Source organism: Conger conger, chromosome 1, assembly GCF_963514075.1.
Source record: "Conger conger chromosome 1, fConCon1.1, whole genome shotgun sequence".
Taxonomy (NCBI): Eukaryota; Metazoa; Chordata; class Actinopteri; order Anguilliformes; family Congridae; genus Conger; species Conger conger.
The window spans coordinates 78,054,799-78,078,150 of record NC_083760.1 but is presented as its reverse complement, the minus strand read 5'-3'; the positions used below and the strand labels follow the sequence as shown (position 1 = coordinate 78,078,150).

Here is a 23,352-nt window from a genome sequence, read left to right as displayed (position 1 = left end):
ATTCGACTTGTACCTGCGCCACCATTACTCAATAGATGCTCCCGGGATTAGCATTACTGCTGAAATCTCAGTTCGGTGGAGAACTCAGAGGCTGCGGGTCCAGTCAACACAATACATGCAAACCTGCCATGATAGTTGCGAGCCCAGGTTGGCGTAGCATTAACTGGGCTCCTTAGAGCTAATTTGGCAGGAACCAGCGCCGTAACGCCCAAGGGTTCCCTTCGCACCAAATCACAAGAGCCGTGCGTCACCCGACCCTTTAAGGGACAGAAATTGCTGGCCGCACAGCTTAGAACTACCACAGGTGTACCGCCCCGCCGATCGGTCGGTCTTCGGCCACCATTTCCCCCTGAGTATTCAGTTGTAACTTAGGCTGAAAAGGTACAAGATGAATTAGAGTCATGGAGATCACGCAAGTTCCAAACAAAATAGTTTATTCGCAGACAGGTAGGTTATTAGCTTTAGAATATCACAATCAAGTATAAAATACACAAATTAAGAATAGAGATAGAGTAAATAATCATACCTAGCCTGCTTGGACTACACACAAACACAGAGTATAGGATATGCCGTATGGAAAGTCGAATACGATCTTCCTGATACTTACATACACGTACAATATGCTGTGTGGGAAGTCGAATACGATCTAAGACTGCTACACATACATACATACATACATACATACACAAGACATGTTGTGTGGGAAGTCGAATACGATCTTCCCAGATTGGTCTGTCTCCCTTGCTTTTATGCCAAATCATACGTTTGAAACCAGGCGGCAGTGCCATAAATCAACCTGGAGGGGTGGTCAAATCTGGAATTTAGACCCCCACCGTTGGGGGTTGTTGAGTCGGGAAAATGAGATGATTACCAAGAGAGGACGTGTAGGTTTTCCCTTGGGATACTGAAACTATAGTTTATTCAATTCCATTTGGTATGAAATGTATCTCATCCGATTCCTTGATTTTATCAGATCACATCCATACCAAACAGATTACCCTTATGTTTTATTATGTTGCAGTTATCATGAAACTTCCCTCCTGATTATCCATTTTACATGCAATTCCTGTTACCATTACATAAGACTTAATGCAATAATACAAGGATCACATGGGCAATGTTTTCAAGGTGTTACCGGGTCTATTTACTATCTTAATAGCAGTTTTGAATATTTAATACAAGAGAGCAGTCACCGGTGTAATGACAGCAGTGCCCAAATGAGGGCACTGTGGCATTGTCCGGAGTCTTCCCCCTTGGAAGTGACCAGGTACGGGGTCACAGGGAGGTCACCAATGTTCGGGAGGATTCTTTTCCCATGACCCAACTGGCCTTGGACCACTCATACATCTTAACTCCCCAACAGGTAGTCTAAACAACATTGAAACCCCAGTTCTCAGGCCCCTCACAAATGGCAGCCCTTCCTGACCTTAACCACTATGCTACAGGCCGCCCCATCATATCTATGAATGCTGTAGTTGGGAGTTTTCATGATAACTGCATTATGCTGTAAATATGTCTTTGTGCCGCTCATGGTAATATACCTTTTGGATAAACCTGATTTGGGTGAATGAAAGGAAAGGAGACATCCCAGACTGTTTGGTTTCTTCTCCTTATCTCCGAAATCCAGGCCTTAGTTCTTGACCCTGAAAGTGAGTCACCCATCTATAATTTACAGCCAGGCCCACCAGGCAGGGGGCTAAAACACATGGCTTCTACAGAGACAGCTTTTGCCCAGTTTCCCCTCGGCTCCTGAATGGTTATGATATCACCGGTAGACTGTTACAAAAACTAGACCATTACACCAGTCGCACTGAACGAATCAGAATAACACCAAACATCACTATATTCTGACCTGGGATTATCATGAAACATCTTTATACCATCTCCAATATTCCTGTTCTGGAATGTGAGAAAAGGGGGCCCCCAGGGCCCAAGAAGGCGCCTCTAAGAATCCTTCTCTAGCTCTCCCCCACAGGCATGTGTGCCAATGGTGGGGGCTAACAATGTATGCTCCAGGAGGGGGAAGTCAGCAAGCTGACCAGCACATGAGACCAAATGTTACTTATGACTGGCTTACACTGTAGCACTCACATTTATTTATTCACATTGACTGTTATGTACAGTGATGTGCTCTAAACTTACAATGCTCGCCCATTTATTCCTTCATTTACATGTATGGCCATTAAGCATTAGCAGAAGCAAGTTTGGGGCCAAATAAATTAAATGTTATTGAAAAAAATTGTTTCATTAAAGCTTGTCACTAATATACTGAAAATAATGAAGATAGATTCCAGCTGGAACACCTTTCTGCAGGCCTTGATACATCTGATCACGCAAGCTATCAATGCTATAAGTTAGACTATAATGCCTGATAATCATGGGACACTTCAAAAGAGATTGAAATACATCAGCAGACAATATTGGTTTTGAATCATGACTGTGCAGAATTGGTCTAAATGTTTTTGTGCTTTTACAGACTCAACCGGAAAAACCATGCTGCCTTTCAAGAGAAACATATAGTCTACCATTTCAAAGAAGAGTTGTGGAATTTTACACTTAAAATCAATATTCTTTATTAAGGTTCAAGGTATGTCCTGTGTGTCTCTGTACTGCCTCCAGCTCATTGCTCTCACTGCTCTGAGCTGTGAGCTAATGGCGTGGGATGTGGTAACCGCCCTTGTCTGGAGCAAGGAAAGGAAGAATCAGGAGAAAATCAAGCGATTGGGAAGAGCCCACTGACTCCTTACAGGGGCATCCTCTGCACCTCTGAGCAGAAAGCAAATGAATGCTCTGCGAGGCAGTGAGAGTTAAATCGCACCAAGGGTTGCTCTTAGTGAAGAATCAAATATGAAATATAATGTATGTATTCACAGAGATAGAGGAAACAAATGCATTTTGCAGATGCTCTTATCCAGAGCAACGTACAGTTGATTAGACCAAGCAGGAGACAATCCTCTCCTGGAGCAATGCAGGGTTAAGGGCCTTGCCGAAGGGCCCAACAGCTGTTCGGATCTTATTGTGGCTACACCGGGATTAGAACCACCGACTTTGCGTATCCCAGTCATTTACCTTAACCACTACGCTACAGGGCGCCGCTACAAGCCGCCCTACTTGAACTCAATACTAAATTGTAATAAAATAATAATAATCTAACCTAAATTGTGCTGTATCAATACTAAATACTAAATTGTAATAAAATAATAATAATCTAAGAACAGCCAATTATACAGCTCTTATGTGTCTCTCAAAAGCATACATTTATCATTGGGCTGAATCCAAATGCAGAGACAGAGGGAGTTAGGAGGAAGAGATAAGTGTGAACAAAAATACTTTCACTCGGAACACAACAAAACAAACAGGAGAACACAAGAGAGCAAAACTAGAGCCTAGAAACAGCATTGCTAGCAGCTAGCAACAACCCAAGCCTATCACTAAAACCAGCAAATACAAGGTCGGAACCTGTAAATTAAATACAAAGGGAAACTAGTAATGTAATGACGATCAGGGATGACCAAAAAGACACAAATGAAATACATTAGAGCTTGGGAACTGGCTGCCTCTAGTGGGAAGAAACAGAAACTGCGACATAATTCATGGTTTCAGGTTGAATATACAATATTTTGCTTTTTTAAGTTCTCTGGGTCCAACATCTCTACAAATGCATGTGCGTCTCATAGTATATCATATTACCATAACATAACATACCATAACAGCACTGTATTAAGCACTACATAATATATTATTTACAAGTGCAGTTAAGAGTTATTCTCTAAATTTGTAATACATGACATGACATTGGGCACAGTGGGTAGCACTGTTGCTTCACAACAAGAAGGTTCTGGGTTTGAGCCCCGCCCAGGCCTTTCTGTGTGGAGTTTGCATGTTCTCCCCGTGTCTGTGTGGGTTTCCTCCAGGTACTCTGGTTTCCTCCCACAGTCCATAGACATACAGGGACATTAGGGACTACAGATGAAAATGAACTCATTAGCTTAAATTAGCACATTCACATTGATGTGGAATCTTTTACAATATTTTACATAACAGTAACAGTACACATAGATAATAGAAAAGTAAGTGAGTGAGTAAATCTGGTTTCATTTGTGCTGTGTAAGATCTCTGTTCTGGGGGTACAATCCCAAAACAACATCGAAAGAAAGAAAGGACTTATTAACAAAAGATTAATAATTCAATGATATTTGCAAAATATTGTCAAAGAATGTTTAATGAAAAATTTCCATTTTAATTGTGTATATCTATATAAACATTGCAATGCTCTGTTGGTCAAGACATCTCAAGGACTAAAAGGACTCCTGTGTTTTTTGTATGAATTCTCTAATTCTGTCTTCAGACTGCTGTACACCACGTTGTCCTGCTGGGGCTGAAAGGCAGAGGTTGCAGAGGGAAGGTAGGTGACAGTGCTGTAAGTCACTTCAGAGGGAGCCTGTGAGGAGAGAGAGGCACACAGTCACCACCCCAGCCCAGGCACATGCAATATACACTCACTCAGCACTTTATTAGGAACACCTACTCATTCATGTGATTATCTAATCAGCCGAACATGTGGGAGCGATGCAATGCATCAAATCATGCAGATATGGGTCAGGAGCTTCATTAAATGTGCACATCAACCATCAGAATAGGGACAAATGTGATTTCAGCGATTTCAACTGTGGCATGATTGTTGGTGCCAGACGGGCTGGTTTGAGTATTTCTGTAACTGCTGATCTGCTGGGATTTTCACACACAACAGTCTCTAGAGTTTCCTCAGAATGGTGCAAAAAACAAAAAAAACATCCAGTGAGCGGCAGTTCTGCGGACGGAAAAGCCTTGTTGATGAGAGAGGCCAACGGAGAAGCTGATAGGAAGGTGACAGTAACACAAGTAACCACACATCAGAACATTGGTATGCAGAAGAGCATCTCTGAACACACAACACGTCAAACCTCTAAGTGGATAGGCTATAGCAGCAGAATACTTAATAACTCTAAAAAATAAGTCTAATAAATACCTAATAAAGTGCTCACCAAGTGTATAGGACACATATTCATAACGATGGATGACATCGCTCCATTGACAGACACTGAGTTAGGCTGAGTTTGGCAGATGTAATTATACAGTAGTGACAATAATGAATAAAATCCAGTTCTACAATTATGTCCTCACACAGTGCATTTAATGATCCCAGAACATTTTAAATCATTATTTTATATTTCATTGGGTCATAATTTTAGTACCGCATCCATTTTGTCCTTTTCTTATGCTTACAATGGCATTGCTGATTTCTGCTCCTTTGGACACATCAAAAGTTGCACCTGGAGCACAAATATAAAACAGTGAAATGACATGTTGTGTGTAACAGTAGCAACAGCATTAAAGGTTGAGCTGAAACTAAAGCAAAAGAATTGGTAGCATGGTAGCAGGTCTACATACGGAATAGCTGAATGGAGGCTTGAAGATTACGGATACTTACACGGAACTGTATTAGGAGTCGTGGGCACCCTGAACAACATAGATAACACAGAATTGTGTTAGAGATATAGTTTATAGGGCTTTATGCTTTATAGTCATAGTCATGGACCGAAACAGTGAGTATTAGACAGAGAAAATTAAATAAATGTAATTTTAGTTTGCTTGAACAGACAGATTGAGAGTAGGGTAGCAGGTTTAAAAATATATATATCTCACTTGTTGGATTTCCTTTTTTCTGAAAAAGAACAAAAAGAAATGTATGTTTTTCATATAATTCTAAATTTTCAGTTGCAAGTCACTGGAGGTTGATTCATATAATTCCATATCAAGACCTGAGGATTGCACGCCTCTAACCAGCCCTTTCTACAGTTCTGAGATCCGGAGCTTTAATGTTCTTGTCTGTTCATGGGTTTTACCATGTAGAACTTCCTAAAAACTGTCTAAAACAATTACACTGAAATACACCATATCTAAATAATATTAGTATTGTTATTGAATAAATATAACATAATATTATTGATTACATTTATATTGTGTATTTTACAGGTGTGTTATTTATTTACAGTGTAGTAGCATATTTCACATTTTACATTAACTAACATTATGTATTGAACCATGATACAATGACAGCACAAATTACAGTAGATATGCGCTCGTCTGTTAAATAGCCACTGAATTGTAGCCTGTAGTATGTGTTGGATGAAGGCATCAAATGTTAGCCATTTAGTAATGTAATTATGTAATTATGGTATCATGCCATAGAGTGGTCACAAACATTTGGGAATCCCAGGCACTACAGAGTACTCATCGGAAATACGCACTGTGTATCCAATACAGACTGACACCTGTCATTCCCATAAGAATCCCCACCACGATGATAATTACTCCAGCCTTCAGCCCCTCTGAAATTTGTAAAGAGTATTTGTGAGAAGAGAAGCAGTTTATACATTTTGAAGGAGTTACAGTATCTCCACGTGTCATAATACATACATTGGTATTTTATTTTGTATTTAAGCAATTAAGAGTGCTTCATTGGGATAGAAGAACACTCACAACTAATACCTGGTCAAACACAGTTCAATAAATAAATCAGACACAGTAGATAAATAATGACACAATACAAAGTGAAACACTACAGGACAATTGATGCGGCAAATCCATAAATTGTTCCATTGGCCAGTTTTTCAAAATGGAACCTCATTGTCATACATTGATATTGGCTCCAGCTCTCTGTCACAGTACAGTTGAAGCCAGCTCTCAGCTTGACATGGTTTAGCTGGTTGACCAGTTCAGACCAGCTCTCAGCTTGATATGGTTTAGCTGGTTGACCAGTTCAGACCAGCTAGACCAGCTTATGGCCAGTTTGACCAGCTCAATTTTCAAGCTGGTCAAACTGGTATATCTGGATTTTACAGTAGGATACATAGAGAAAAGAATAGTACTGTACTTTGATCCTCTGTTCCTCCACTCTGGTCCTTGTTCTTAACTTCAGCACAGTCACTCAGTTCAGAGTTGATCCTCTTAAACTGATAAAGGCAGCAGTATATCAGAGTGGAGTCAGAGCTGTGGGGGACAGTGAAAATGGCTGCTCGCTCTTCCTTTCCAGCCAGGGTGCTGTTCACAAGTGTTTTACTCAATGTTGAGTACAGGAAGAACTCTGCTCCAGTGATGTCAGCTGGGGCTTCACAGTGAATGTGTGCCTGATTGTTTTTCATGGAGACTGAGATGCTGGGCTTCTTTAGATCTGGAACACAAATAATGTATCATACAGAGAAAGGCATTCACAGGGTCTCAGTGTGGTTGTGTCCTGTGGCTAAATGTACAGGGGTATCCTGATGGGTTTACTTGTTGGGATCTGACAGGAGGAGCTAGAGTGACAGAGCTGCATCCCTTACCCCATGCACACATTGATTAGGGTAGTTTTATACTGGTGAAACATAAGATCATCAGGAGATTTTAACAATGAACTCTTACCCAGCACAGTTACTGTAGACGAGTCACTAAATTGACTTGGTCTTCCCTCCAGACTGTAGGAACATCTCATGGTCATCTAATTGAGTGCGCTGGGTCTCCCACTGAGCAGATCAGCTCCAGTGACTGAGCGCTCACAATCTGAGCCACTGATCGGTCTCTCATTAATGATGAAAGTGCAGTGGGACACAGGGGAAGAGTCAGGTCCCCTGCACCTCAGTGTCATTGAGTCCTCTATGGAAATCTCTGCACGACTCAATCCTAACTCTGCCTTGGGCACTCTACCTGCAAAAGTTCAATTATTTAGTTTCCATTTAGTTTCATTTTTCAGTTATGATTGATTTTCTATTAAACTTTATTGTAAGCACTTTCCTATCACTACCTGACTACAAACATCAGATAAAGTTTTGTTTCTTTGCTGTAAGATTTTTCTTAGGGACTGCATGGAAAATGATAGCTCAGGAAATAAGAACTGTAAGCATGGGGGCCTTAGAGACATTTTTGGGACACCATTAACATGAGTGCTGATATGTTTTCCACTGGCCTCAACAATGTAAATTAGGTATTGTTAAATAATTAATATTAAAATTTGGCTTGACTTCATGGTTTAAATGCAAAGCAATTGAGTGATGTTGATTTCCAAGCATATAACAGAAAATCAATGGAAGACTTTTACACAATGAATACATCTTCAACAGTTATGCAATGTTGATGCACAGCATCCCAGGATAATGACTGAGGAGCAAAATACAATGAGCACTGCCCGTAAAAGTTGATAATTTATTGTGGCTGTGTACATTATAAACTGCATAGAGAAAATAATTGATTAGGGTAGTTTTATACAGGTGAAATATAATGTTTATGGGAACCTGGACAATTCTAAACTGGTACATTTGAATGTATTACAAGTCTTTATTTCAAACAGATGATTTAAAGAGGTACAGAATTGAATGAAATGCCTCCCTTTTAGACTGTGCATTTCAGTAAGGTATTTGCAGTGCCTTTCCCCAGTGTGTAAACTGTTGCAATCTTTAGTTGAATTACATTTGATTTTGTGCTGAAACAATTAATATGAGGTTTAATTGCAGACTGCTCAATTTAATTTGACGTATGTACATCCAAATCAGGTGAATGTAGAAATATAAGGTGAACCATACAGACATTATAGCTCTTTTTATACATACTTCACCTTTTTAGAGGACAAACAGTAATTGTTTATTAATTACTGCACAAGAAAGCAAAAATTTAGAAATTACTATTCATATTCTCTGACTTGAGCATCGGCTTTCCTTTTACAACCACACATTTTGGAACATCATGAGATACTAAAGATTCATTTTTACCCAGCACAGTTACTGTAGAGGGGTCACTATGTACAGATGGTCTTCCCTCCAGACTGTAGAAACATCTCATGCTCAGCTCATTCAGTGCGCTGGGTCTCCCGCTGAGCAGCTCAGCTCCAGTGACTGAGCGCTCACAATCTGAGCCACTGATCGCTCTCTCATTAATGGTGAAAGTGCAGTGGGACACAGGGGAAGAGTCAGGTCCCCTGCACCTCAGTGTCATTGACTCCTCTATGGAAATCACTGCACGACTCAATCCTAACTCTGCCTTGGGCAGTTTACCTGCAAAAGTTAAATAATCCATTTAGTCCATTATTAAGTTTATGCCATTATTCAGTTATGATGAATTTTTATCAAAACAGCTTTATTGTAGGCACATTTCTACAAAAAACGTGGCTCGACCCCACGCAGTTTTTTCTTAAAAGACTAACTGATAGCTAAGAATTTCAAATCGCCAATATGCTGTATAAGGAGAGAATGAGAGAATGTTGAATTGAAGCCGATATTAGTCACAATATGAGCTGTTTGTGCTTCAGTTATATTAAATATATTTGATCATCGCACATTCACAAGTACATCAATTACTGAAATGTGAATGATTAGGCTCTGAATGATAAGCTTCACTAATTGTATCTGCCTATAGATGGTGCTGTAGCATGTTGTCTTTGACAAGACGTGAAACACAAGAAATTGACACATTTCAATGTTAGTCACAGGTACACACACTTGAAGGTCAAGATACTGTGAGTGTGATGGGGAATTGTTAATTTTGTCTGGAAATATTATTCTTCACAAGACCATGATATCCTGCACAGCTACTGCTGTACTGTACACAGTGCAATACATAAGTAGATAAATAAATGCATAAATAAACCAGGAGCACAATGCAAGGGCAAAACATTTTAACCAATAAAGTTAAAGAGTGACTTACCTACTGTGACCCGGCCACTGCGTGGAGAAAGAGACTCAGGTTCCGTATTCACACTATAATCACAGCTCACCTCCCTGCCCTGCACGTCACTAGTATCCACAGTAAAGGTACAGTGTTTCCCTTTGTTCTGTGCTGTTCTGGAAGCCTCAGCTGAGACTCCAATGTACAGGTAACAGGTGATAGTTTCAGATGTGGGGTTTTTCAGCTTTGTCTCACAGGCAACCATCACACTGTCATACTCAGATCTTTCCACAAAAATGTTTGGTCTCTGTAACCTTTCTGTTGAGAAAGGACATGCATGTTACTCTCATATACACACAATATAAAATTCAACATTGGGAGAAGGGGATTACAATTTTTACAAACAGTTCATGTGTTTGGGACCAGCATCACACCATTTAGGGAATATTTGCAATATACTTTTAAATTAACACACATAGGAAAAACAAATACCTGATAATTAGCAATGTGACTTTCCCATAAAAAAGTGTTTTCATAATTTACCCTTAATTGATAAATACACTGAATATCTTGAAATTGAAATTGAAATTGAAATGTAAACACTTTAAGATGTTACAAGCCACCAGTCCAAGGAATTCAGTGACACAAAATCTTCCACTTCTGCTGAATTAAGTTTGTATATAACTATTCAAGTTGTCTGACATTACTGATGTCACCGTGACTGTTATGTACAGTGATGTTCTCTAAACTTACAATGCTCACCCATGTTACCCTTATTTACATAACATCTTCAAAACGAGTGTCATTAAGTATTAGCAGAAGCAAGTTTGGGGTAAAAATAAATATTGTAAAAAAATATTGGTTTCAATAAAGCTTAATCGCTAATATACTGAAAAGAATGAAGATAGCTTCCAGCTGGAAAACCTTTCTGCAGACCTTGATACATCCTGACACTTCAAAAGAGATTGAAATACATCTGCATATCATGTTGGATTTGAATCAGCAATTTCACCGTCTCTCTCTCTCTCTCTCTCTCTCTCTCTCTCTCTCTCTCTCTCTCTCTCTCTCTCTCTCTCGCTGATGATGTTTACTCACTGTATAACTGTAGTATTTGTGTTTTTGATGATGATGTTTATTCACTGTATAACTGTACTATTTGTGTTGTTGACGTTGTCATTCCCCTCCTCTCATGACCATTGAAAGTCACAGTCCTGCAGTCCTTAACCGTTTTAGACTCTTTGTAATATAATGAAAAGGACAAAGTTGTCAGTATGCTTGTGCAACAGGAAAAACCATGCTGCCTTTCAAGAGAAACATATAGTCTACCTTCTCTAAGAAGAGTTTCACATTTAAAGTCAATACTCTTTATTAAGGTTCAAGGTCCTGTGTGTCTCTGGACTGCCTCCAGCTCATTGCTCTCACTGCTCTGAGCTGTGCAGCTAACGCTAATGGAGCAGGATGTGGTAACTGCCCTTGTGCTCACACTGACCACGGCGTTGAGCAGTTTTGCTGGAACTGACACCACAGAGACAATAAATAACGCTCATATGACAGCCGTGGGTGCACAACAGGGGCAAATGTTGCTTGGTTATCAGTGCAGTGGGCTGAGTGGAGTCAAACTCCTCCAGTTAACGCTCTATCTCCATGCTATTTTATCTGGGATATCACAATTTGCAGTTTGTTAGTTTGTTAGTTTGACAAACATATTAATGTGTTAATACATTTACATTTACATTTTTGTCATTTGGCAGACACTTTTAATCCAAAGCGACTTACAAGTGCATAGGTTCTACCACAAGTCAAAGCATCACATCCAGAGCTAGGAAAATACACATGGAATGCTGTTCTAAACCTATAGTCTAGACTCCAGCTCTCTGCAAGTCACAAGTCACAGTCCAGTCACAGACCTTAAACATTAGTCAAATGTGGCGGAACCGTGATTATATATTTTCTGAGAGAAAACAATTTATCCACAGGGGATTCAGGCAGCTTTTTTAACTGTGCACCATCTGTGCAGATGAAAAGATGGGGCAGCTGGTTACATGGTTTCAGAGGCTGTGCATGCTAGTCCCGAACAGAGTAGCAGCAATGGAACAGGCCCACAAATAACTACTCTTCTAAATTGGAGTACAGAAAAATACAGAATAAAATATATTAAACATATTTCCTATATTTAAAAAAATATTTCATTGTGATATTGTAATGGTGAAATCTTCCAAACCTGTGTAAAATTAATCTCTATGTGGAAAGTATTACATACAGAATATTAAAGTATATAAAGTACCTGTTTTTGGTTCTGGAGAGAGTCCTGAAAATAGAGTGTGAAAGTGATAATTTGAGACATTGAATAAATGGTTATGAGTGAATCACAAATTGTGATCATAACCTTCTCACGACACAGATCTTCCAGCCTTATGACAACATTTTCAAACTGTAAGTACAGTGAGTGACTCACCTGGTACCTGTTCTCTGTCACTGCGTGGAGAATGAGAGTGTGGGTTTGTGTTCACAGCGTAATCACAGCTCACTTCTCCCGTCCTCAAAGCTGCAGGTCAGCAAGTTCCATAATAAAGCTGCAGACCCTCCCTTTGGTGGTCCATGTACTTCTGTACGGCTGAGACGAGTCTCCAACATACAGGTAACAGCTGGTATTTACAGCTGGGGTTTTCAGATTAATCAGACAGGCTAGAGCCACATTCTTGTCTTCAGGGTCATGCACAGAAATCACTGGTTTCTGTAGCTCTGTGAAAGTGGAACACACATCACTGAGCAGAAATGCAAAACTGATTAATATCCAAAAAAGTGTGTTTTGTTGTTTATGCCAGGGCCTAGCAATTGTTTACAGCTATAAGAAAGCAGTGTCTGCCTGACTAAAGTGGTGTTTGCCAAAAGTGGTGTTTGTTATTTCCTGAGACTGTATCAGTGGTTTCAGGTCACTTGTGAGAATTTCTGCAGAAACCCCATTTAGATCTATTGAAATATGCTGTCTTGGTGTGGTTATTTACAGAGTTCAACGATTTCACAATGCACACAGAACAGAGTAACATAATGCACAAAAGAATCATTTTGCTTGCACTAATCATTGGGACAGCATATTGAATCTGGTGACAGAGATCATATTGAACCTGGCTACAGAGATCATATTGAATATGGTTACAGAGATCAGAAGGGCGCTGAGGTACATTTTGACAATTTATACTGACCTTTAGCATCAGTGGGCTGTGTGAAATCTGGCAAATATAATGCAAATGAAACAAATGAACGTTTGATCAAAACAGTCCTCCAGATGGTTATTGTTGAATTCAACTTTCTCTGTCATGCCATGATCAGCCAGAGGTATGACTATGTGTAAAAATGTGATGAGTTTAGAGTAAAAGGGAAATAATCCATATAATCATGAATAAAAATCCAGAATAAAAAACATTACATTTGCACTATCCACAGAGGTATCAATTGTACAGTGCTTTGGATAAAGGCGCTATATAAATGCAGACATTTACCATTTAGAGAGAAATAGAAGACAAATCGCGGCTGCAAGGACAGAGAGAGAAGACAGAAAGAGAAGGAGGAAGAAGAATAGAGGGAAAAAAGTTTGACTCACAGTCCAGCTGGATGGAAAAAGCCAGCAGCAGAGTGGGGTAGAACTGGGACTGCATTTCAAAGCTGAGCATCACCTCAATGAGCAGAAAGAAAAGTGCATACTGACTCACACCATTGTTTGAATACGGAAGTAGGTTGAGGTGGGAAAAGAAGCCACAACCATGATCAGTTGCATTTTTGCACATTTTAAGTGAGGGAACTCGGCTTGTAGCTCAAAGGGTAATGATTTTGACTCCCAGTTGGGGATCTTCCATTGGACTAGGGCTCTGGATTGTGACGGGTTTCAAATTTCAGTTTTCAAATTATTTGTGGGCCTACATGTCATGTACAGTACAGTAATTGATGGGAGAAATGTACAGGTTGTTTGTAATAAATACTGTAAACCCCCTGAAAAATACTGATGCTTTTGTGATTTGTTTATTTATCATATATTGTTTTATATTACACGGTAAAAATTGTTATTCTGGGTTTCCGATACAGTAAAACATTCATTCATTTACAGTTTACTGTAAATTTACCACACTCAGTCATGAGAGGCAAACAAACTTTTGGGAGAGGCAAACCAACAGTTTCTTTAAAAGTTTAAAAATCAAAAGGTTCTTTAGCTACTTGGCTTGAAATATTTGTGGATGCAAAAATAGAGGAAAGGGAAACACATAATATATGTATTTAGCAATGCTCCAAGTTGTTTGTATTTTGTAGTTCATTGTACATTGAGTGACAAAGTAGTCTTATGGGAGAAAGCATATGCTATAGTTACGGCAGCATGAGTTACTTTTGTGTGAAATATGAAGTGTTTTGGTGGTTGAAGTGCATTTTGCACCACAGGTTAACTGGCTTGCTCAGGTGCGTGTTTCAAAAGCAAAAAGTGTGAAGACTTTTGAAAAAGTGGACATGGTATTGAGACAAGTGTGAAAACGATTGTAAAAAAACTGTCAGGTCAAGGGGGGATTATTGTGAGATTGTCTGTTTAAGGCACCATTAGTGTTGTTCCACCACCTGGGTATAGTCAGGCCAGTGCTCAGTGAAAATGAAAATGGCATGTGGAACTACCAGCAGATGGCACTGTAGTGCAAGATACATGGTACATACATGCCACTGATGAATGGTGTTGTGCCCAACGAATAACATAGCCACTCTAGTGGGGATTCTGGCTGTGACAGATGAGCTCAAAGACCTACAGGAAAAGGGCATTATAGAACGTATCGACGCATCACCATGGGTCTCCCCCATTGTAGTGACCCAGAGAAAGGAAGGAGGGAAGCCTCGCATTTGTGTTGACTTAAGGGAGCCAAATAAGGCAATTGTCAGTGATTGTCATCCTTTACCTCATATGGATGAGCTGTTCGTTGAACTGCGAGGAGCCACAGTCTTCACTACCATTGACTTAGCCTCTGCTTACCACCAGCTCTTACTACACCCAGACAGTCGTGACATAACTGCATTCATAACACACAAAGGCCTTTTCCGTTTTCGCCGGGTTCCATTTGGACTCGCATCCGCTCCATCTGCTTTTCAAAAGATGATGTTGACCGTTGCATCATGGTACAGTAAGTTTATTCCTGACTTCTCTACTGTTGTTGAACCGCTACGTGCAACACTCAGGGAATCAACAGACACAAGATTCAAATGGACTGCTGAAGCTGAAACGTGAGGCATTGGCATGTGTTTGGGCAGTAGAACGGTGGAGAACATATCTTTGGGGACACCACTTTGTGCTGCGTACTGACCACCAAGCACTTACAACCCTGCTCACGTCCAAAGAGACTGGCCGCGCAGGACTGCAAATTGCAAGATGGTCAGCGAGACTGCTTTGTTTTACTTATGATGTTGCTTACCGTCCAGGGAGACAAAATGTGACAGCTGACTGCCTGTCCAGGCTTCCCCTGCCTACTACAGCAGATGCAGACGAGGAACCAGACATGGTGGCTACGGTCTTTCGACAATCCCTACAGGCTATATCTGTCCCAGAGTTCACCACTGCCTGTGAGTCCTGTCTGGAATTAACACAACTGCGACACCAGATACAGAAGGGCTGGCCGAAAAGCCGAAAGAATGTGTCAGGTGAACTTGCTCCGTACTTTAATCTGCGTGATGAACTAGCTGTAGACAGTTCACTTATCATGAGAGGTCCTGATCGTTTGATAGTTCCCGCTTCCCTGCGGTCCAAAGTGGTAGATTTAGCACATATTGGGCACCAAGGGATAGTTTGTACTAAACAAAGACTGCGTGAGCTAGATTGGTAGCCACAAATGGACAAATATGTACAAAATATGATTGTTTCATGCGTGTCGTGCCAATATAATGACAAAACAGCAGTGACTGCACCCGCACCACTGACACCTGTGGAACTGCCAGATGGACCCTGGGAAAAAGTGGCCATTGATATAACAGGTCCCTTTGAGTGTGCCAGGTGGGACTGTCGTTATGCCATCACTCTTACAGACTACTACAGTAAATGGCCAGAAGTGGCGTTTGTCTCTAATGCCACAACTGATGTGGTTATTAGCTTCTTAGCAACAGTATTCTCACTAGTATAGTCATCTTTTTTTTTCTTTTTTTTGGGGGGGAGGGATAGGGATATCAGAAAGGGGGGCAGGGGAAATCAGGAGGGAGAACTAAGGTAGAGTTTGAAAAGGTGGTAGAGTTTGAAAATGTTAAATGAAAAGAATGTAAAATTAAACATTTCCATTTTAATTGCATATATCTATATAAACATTGCAATGCTCTGTTGGTCAAGATATCTCAAGGACTAAAAGGACTCCTGTGTACTTTGTATGAATTCTCTCATTCTGTCTTCAGACTGCTGTACACCACGTTGTCCTGCTGGGGCTGAAAGGCTGAGGTTGCAGAGGGAAGGTGGGTGACAGTGCTGTAAGTCACTTCAGGAGGAGCCTGTGAGGAGAGAGAGGCACATAGTCACCACCCCAGCCCAGGCACATGCAATATACACTCACTCAGCACTTTATTAGGAACACCTACTCATTCATGTGATTATCTAATCAGCCAAACATGTGGGAGCGATGCAGTGCATCAAATCATGAAGATACGGGTCAGGAGCTTCATTATATGTTCACATCAACCATCAGAATTGGGAACAAATGTGATTTCAGTGATTTCAACTGTGGCATGATTGTTGGTGCCAGACAAGCTGGATTGAGTATTTCAGTAACTGCTGATCTGCTGGGATTTTTACACACAACAGTCTCTAGAGTTTACTCAGAACTGCCAGACTGGTCGAAGCTGACAGGAAAGTGACAGTAATGCAAATACAGCTGTGGTATGCAGAAGCAGAGGACTTAATAAATAAATAAAAATAAGTCTAATACATACCTAATATAGTGCTCACTGAGTCTATAGGACACATATTTACCATAATGGATGACGCATGGCTGAGTTACGCAGACTGTAATTTGAATTATACAGTAGTGAAAGTAATTAATAAAGTCCAGCTTTACAATTAGTTCTCACACAGTGCATTTATCAATCCCAGGACATTTAAAATCATTATTTTATATTTCATTGGGTCATAACTTTAGTACCAGACCCATCTTGTTGTTTTGTACATACAGTGGCATTGCTGGTTTCTGCTCCTCTGGACACATCAATAGTGAATGTAGCACAAATATAAAACAGTGCAAATGACATGCTCTTTGTAACAACAGCATTGAGCTTGTGCTGAAACTGAAGCTAAAGAAAAGGTAACATACAGAATAGCTGAATGGAGGCTTGAAGATTACGGATACTTACACAGAGCTGTGTTAGGAGTAGTGGGCACCCTGAACAACATAGACAACGCAGAATTGTGTTAGAGATACACTTTATAGGGCTTTATGCTTTATAGTCATAGTCATGTACCGAAACAGTGAGTTTTAGACAGAGCAAAAAAAATAATTTTACTTTGATTGAACAGACAGCTTGTGACAGATTAAGAGTATAGTGGCATGTTCTTTACTTGAAATAAATAAATAAAAAACACTCACCTGTTGAATTTCCTTTTGTCTGAAAAGGAACAAAAAGAAATGAGTGTTCATATCATTCCTTGTCCAAATTTTCAGTTGCAAGTCACTGGAGGTTGATTCATATAATTGCAAATGATTGCACGCCTCTAACCAGCCCTTTCCAAAGTTCTGAGATCCGGAGCTTTAATGTTCTTGTCCGTTCATTAGTTTTTCCATGTAGAACTTCCTAAAAACTGGAACGACACTAAAATTATATTTTTTAACACCACGGACATGAGAAGAGTTAAACATCATTTATTTGTACATAACTCACTTTTGACAAAAATGTCATTTTAGAACACTGTAATTCTAACATTAGAATATGACAAGCCATTCTTTGGCAGTTAGACAGGCTAGCTAAAATCATGGAATAGTACAGACTAGTTGTTTTGCATTGATCAAGAGTAACCTTGCTGAAAATGCTGCTGACTCTTGTGGAAGGAAACTCCATATTTCATAGACTGTTACAAATTATACACCTTATCTAAATAATAAAATGAAATAACAGATTACAAGTAATCTTATTGAATAAATATGACATAATATTATTGATTACATTTATATTGTGTATTTTACAGGTGTGTCATTTATTTACAGAGTAGTAGCATATTTCACATTTTACATTAAGGGTACAATGGGAAATTTCGGACTTCTAACTGTCGAGAGAGGAATTGCAGTAGCAAACAAGCTCAAACCACAACACTGTTTATCCCACCCCTTCTCTGTGAACTGTGAACAAGCTTATGTTGAAACGTCATTGGCTGTGGCAATTAGAACCAATTTTCAGTCAGTGAGCTTTAATTATTGGACAGCTATACGATGGTACAGAGTGCCGGCCCATCAATTGCATATTTTGAAACCCGAATTTAAGGACTATGAACACAGCCAGTCAGCCAACACAACATGTCAGTGAGCATTTTCAATAATAGGAAGGGATTTACAATGGTCTTGTAACAATGTTTTCATGCAAAAGTCTCACCTATTGTACCTTTAACTAACAATATCTATAGAACCATGATACAATGACAGCACAGATTACAGTAGATATGAGCTAGTCTGTTAAATAGCCACTGTATTGCAGCCTGTAGTATGTGTTGGATAAAGGCATCAAATGTTAGCCATTTAGTAATGCAATTATGGTATCATGCCATAGAGTGGTCACAAACATTTGGGAATCCCAGGCACTACAGAGTACTCATTGGAAATACGCACTGTGTATCCAATACAGACTGACACCTGCCATTCCCAGAAGAATCTCCGCCACGAAGACAATTACTTTAATACCGCATGGTGTCTTCGGCCAGTCTGAAATTTGTAAAGAGCATTTGAGGAAAGTGGGTGTGAGAAGAGATGCAGTTTACACATTTTGGAGCAGTTACAGTATCTCCACATGTCTTAATAAATATATTGGTATTTTATTTTGTATTTAAGCAATTAAGCGGAGTGCTTCATTGAGATAGAAGAACCCTCACAACTAATATATGGTCTAATAAGTAAATCAGACACAGTAGATAAATAATCACACAATACAAGTGAAACACTACTGGACAAGTGATGCTGCAAATCCATAAATTGCTACATCAGATAGAAAACTATTTATCCACAGGGGATTCAGGCAGCTTCTTTTAGCAAACAACGTCACCTCCTCTCATTCCATTAAGCAGTATTGCCTGGCATGTACAGTAGCTTTCATCTCATTTAATATGGCGAGTGAAATGGGTTTCCGATCATATAAGAGAAAATCTACAGAATACTTTAACACAATGTGTTTTAGCACAATACTTTAACACAATGTGTGATTCATAACATCCAATTATTACACTTATTATAGAAGCCAAATACAATGAACAATGGTCAAAGTCAAGAACTCATTCAGCATATGTGTTCTTTATAAACTACCCTGCTGAAAAAAAACTAAAGCTAGGTTTTGAAACAGCTGGAAGCTGGTTGACCAGTTCAGTCCAGCTCTCAGCTTGACATGGTTTAGCTGGTTGGCATTTCAGACCAGCTTTCAGCTTAACATGATTTGACTAGCTCAAGCTACGTTTAGCTCAGACAAGCTAGTACCAGCACTAGCTGGTTGACCAGTTCAGACCAGCTATACCAGCTTATGGCCAGTTTGACCAGCTCAATTGATTTTACAGTTGGATACATAGAGAAAAGAATAGTACTGTACTTTGATCCTCTGTTCTTCCACTCTGGCCCTTGTTCTTAACTTCAGCACGGTCACTCAGTTCAGAGTTGATCCTCTTAAACTGATAAAGGCAGCAGTATATCAGAGTGGAGTCAGAGCTGTGGGGGACAGTGAAAATGGCTGCTCGCTCTTCCTTTCCAGCCAGGGTGCTGTTCACAAGTGTTTTATTCAATGTTGAGTACAGGAAGAACTCTGCTCCAGTGATGTCAGGTGGGGCTTCACAGCGAATGTGTGCCTGATTGTTTTTCATGGAGACTGAGATACTGGGCTTCTTCAGATCTTGAACACAAATAATACATCATACAGAGAAAGGCATTCACAGGGTCTCAGTGTGGTTGTGTCCTGTGGCTAAATGTACAGGGGTATCCTGATGGGTTTACTTGCTGGGATCTGACAGGAGGAGCTAGAGTGACAGAGCTGCATCCCTTACCTCATGCACACATTGATTAGGGTAGTTTTATACTGGTGAAACATGAGATCATCAGGAGATTATAATGATGAATTCTTACCCAGCACAGTTAATGTAGAGGGGTCACTAAATGGAGATGGTCTTCCCTCCAGGCTGTAGAAACATCTCATGCTCAGCTCATTCAATGCGCTGTGTCTCCCACTGAGCAGATCAGCTCCAGTGACTGAGCGCTCACAATCTGAGCCACTGATCACTCTCTCATTAATGGTGAAAGTGCAGTGGGACACAGGGGAAGAGTCAGGTCCCCTGCACCTCAGTGTCATTGAGCCCTCTATGGAAATCGCTGGACGACTCAATCCTAACTCTGCCTTGGGCACTCTACCTGCAAAAGTTCAATTATTTAGTTTCCATTAAATTTTAAATTTTGCACATATCAGCATCATATTGATGTGCATGTAAAGCATGTAAACACTTTAATATATATGCTCACTTGGTGTCCTCTTTCTTCCTAATGATGTTCCAGACAGTGTATTTTGGTAAGCATTTTGTTTGGCCTATGTCTTTGGCTGTTTTCTTATTTTTCAGCCTTAGGTCTTCCTTTGTCAACAATTTGTCAATTGCTATATAGGTTAGCCAATATGGATAGAAATACCCCCAAATTAAAGGTGACAGTCTGCACTTTAACCACATATTCATTTTTATTTTATTTTAAATCAAATATGCTGGAGTACAGAGCCAAAACAGCTGAAATTGTGTCACTGTCCACATGTTACAGACTGCAGTGGACTTAAATTTTTAACACGTGTTGATGTACAGTCCAGCACCTTCTCCCTCTTTCCTTCTCAGGTCATTCATAAACCAAACTGACTTTCATCACATATAGCCATTGTGGGTTGGGTGGTTTCATATTACTCACAAATCAGGGTTAATAAATATCTCATTGACCAAACCTTTAATCCAATGTGCAGATCTAAAATAATTAATAACTCAATCATTTCTAAATATTGTGTCCAGCCACACCAGGTAACCAACTTTGAACACTTTCCAAAAACTTGGAACACCTTCACACTGGTCAAAAAAGCAGATGCACATACATGCAGTGTACTATAATACAAATTCATAAATGATAATTACTGTAATTCGATTAAACTTTCTCGATTTGCTAAAATTCCAGCATTACTAACCTTGAGCTTCAGAGTGTCCACAGAGACCTGGAGTGAGCCCAACAGAAGAGGATGATTACAAATGCAGGAAATGCAGGTTTCTCATTTATCTCTGTTGTAGATTAGTTTCTTTTATTGTCTCACACCAGAAAACATGGCTTGCTTTCAGAATGACATGCACCATCAGCTGCTATTAAAAACCAAGCAGATAAATAGAAGAGATCACTTACTGTCTGGCAGAAAGATCATGAGCAGAAGCAGAGAAGAGAGATGTGATGTGTTTGAAGACTAAACTTAAAATTCTATCAGGATGTGCAGTTTTAGACTCTTTTTAATGTGGTGTAAACGAGGAAGTTGTCATTATGTTTGCGTAAAGGGAAAAAACATGTTGCCCTTCAAGCGGGGGCGACATGGCTCAGGCAGTAAGAGCAGTCGTCTGGCAGTCGGAGGGTTGCCGGTTTGATCCCCCGCCCGGGCTGTGTCGAAGTGTCCCTGAGCAAGACACCTAACCCCCAAATGCTCCTGACGAGCCGGTCGGGGCCTTGGATGGCAGCCAATCGCCGTCGGTGTGTGAGTGTGTGAGTGTGTGTAGGAATGGGTGAATGGAGAAGCATCAATTGTACAGAGCTTTGGATACCAAAAATCATCAGACCCTACACCCCTGCCAGACCTCTTCATTCAGCCTCCACAGGCCGCTTGGCACCTCCCCCTCTCCGAACCTCCACCTCACGCTCACGACTACTGTCTGTTCTGGCTCCACGGTGGTGGAACGAACTCCCCGTCGAGGTCAGAAATGTAGAATCTCTCCCCACCTTCAAGCGCAAACTGAAGACGCACGGGTAGTAATTGAAATTGTACTTCCCTCTAGGATTTTTCAGTGCACTTACCCCTGGTTATGGGTATGCACTTTGTTGTACGTCACTCTGGATAAGAGCGTCTGCCAAATGCCAATAATGTAAAATGTAAATGTAATGGATAAAGGCGCAATATAAATGCCTGCCATTTACCATTTCAAGCGAAGCATACAGTCTACCATTTCGATGAAGAGTTGTGAAATGTAACATTTAAAGTCAATACTCTTTAAGGTTGAGTTTGGTCAAAACTAATTTAATTGAAGTTAATTTGTTCTGATTTGAAGTCAGATTCACAGCCAGAGCACTCATGTTATATGTTCTGTGCCGTGGTAAACTCTGTCTTTTGCAGTCTCAAACTTAAATGATCTTGATTTCCTCTTACTTGCGGTAAGAATTTTCCCACCAGTGGATGAATATTGGGTAAAGGGAACATGAACAGCTTAGCTGTAGCGATTTTATGGTGATAATATCATGACTTTTGGCTTTTAGCATGAAGTCCAAAATTATCCACAATGTATTAATGAATTTACATGCCAAGCAAACTAGCACTAAAACACAGACTTTCAGTTTTTCAACTTGTATGACATTTTCCCCATGATTGAGGCCCCAGCTAAGAAATGAATATGCTTGATTGTTGCAGCACTCACATTTATTTATTGACTGTTATGTACAGTGATGTGCTCTAAACTAAAATATGGTCATTAAGTACTAGCAGAAGCAAGTTTTGGGCCAAATAAATTAAATAGTTTTTTAGTAAAATGGTTTCAATAAACCTTAGACGCAAATATACTGAAAAGAATGAAGGTAGCTTCCAGCTGGAACACCTTTCTGCAGCCCTTCATATATCTGATCAATCAAGCAATCAATGCTATAAGTTAGGCTATAATGCCTGATAATCATGTGACACTTCAAAAGAGATTGAAATACTGATGCAGATCATGTTGGATTTGAATCAGCAATGTGCTTTCACAGGCTCTGTGTGCGCATTTCTATGCTGTTAAAATGTATGCTAATTACCTTATGGCACAGGTATGGACTGGTTTGGACTGGTTTTTTCAATGATGATGTTTATTCACTGTATAACTGTAGTATTTGTGTTTTTGATGATGATGTTTATTCACTTCATAACTGCAGTATTCGTGTTTTTGATGATGGAGTTTATTCACTTTATAACTGAAGTATTTGTGTTCTGCAGTCCTTAATATGTGTCATATTGATGTGCATTTAAGAACTTTAACCCTTTAACCGTTTTAGACTCTTTGTATTATAATGAAAATGACAAAGTTGTCAGTATGCTTGTGCAACAGGAAAAACCATATAGTCTACCATTTCTAAGAAGAGTTTTACATTTAAAGTCAATACTCTTTATTAAGGTTCAAGGTATGTCCTGTGTGTCTCTGTACTGCCTCCAGCTCATTGCTCTCGCTGCTCTGAGCTGTGCAGCTAACGCTAATGG

General features: G+C 39.9%; 1 protein-coding gene across 7 annotated transcripts in view; it reads right to left on the bottom strand.

The window, feature by feature from the left end:
• The window catches only part of LOC133124391 (uncharacterized), a 32,351-nt gene extending 12,267 nt beyond the window's left edge, over nucleotides 1-20,084 (bottom strand). The window contains exons 1-10 of one of the 7 annotated variants that reach the window (XM_061235558.1): nucleotides 12,131-12,410; nucleotides 11,960-11,983; nucleotides 9,715-9,993; nucleotides 8,784-9,065; nucleotides 6,917-7,213; nucleotides 6,291-6,371; nucleotides 5,686-5,704; nucleotides 5,471-5,499; nucleotides 5,266-5,312; nucleotides 4,240-4,441 (exon numbers count right to left, since the gene is read on the bottom strand). In XM_061235558.1, the coding sequence (XP_061091542.1) occupies nucleotides 4,292-4,441; nucleotides 5,266-5,312; nucleotides 5,471-5,499; nucleotides 5,686-5,704; nucleotides 6,291-6,371; nucleotides 6,917-7,213; nucleotides 8,784-9,065; nucleotides 9,715-9,940 (1,131 nt within the window). In that variant the 5' untranslated portion in view covers nucleotides 9,941-9,993; nucleotides 11,960-11,983; nucleotides 12,131-12,410 and the 3' untranslated portion in view covers nucleotides 4,240-4,291. Of the gene's footprint in view, nucleotides 1-4,239; nucleotides 4,442-5,265; nucleotides 5,313-5,470; nucleotides 5,705-6,290; nucleotides 6,372-6,916; nucleotides 7,214-7,443; nucleotides 7,726-8,783; nucleotides 9,066-9,714; nucleotides 9,994-11,959; nucleotides 11,984-12,130; nucleotides 12,411-19,452; nucleotides 19,750-19,979 lie in introns of those variants that run through there. The other 6 variants (XM_061235579.1, XM_061235567.1, XR_009708313.1 and 3 more) reach the window with 6 other exon arrangements.
• Nucleotides 20,085-23,352: the final 3,268 nt, after the last annotated feature.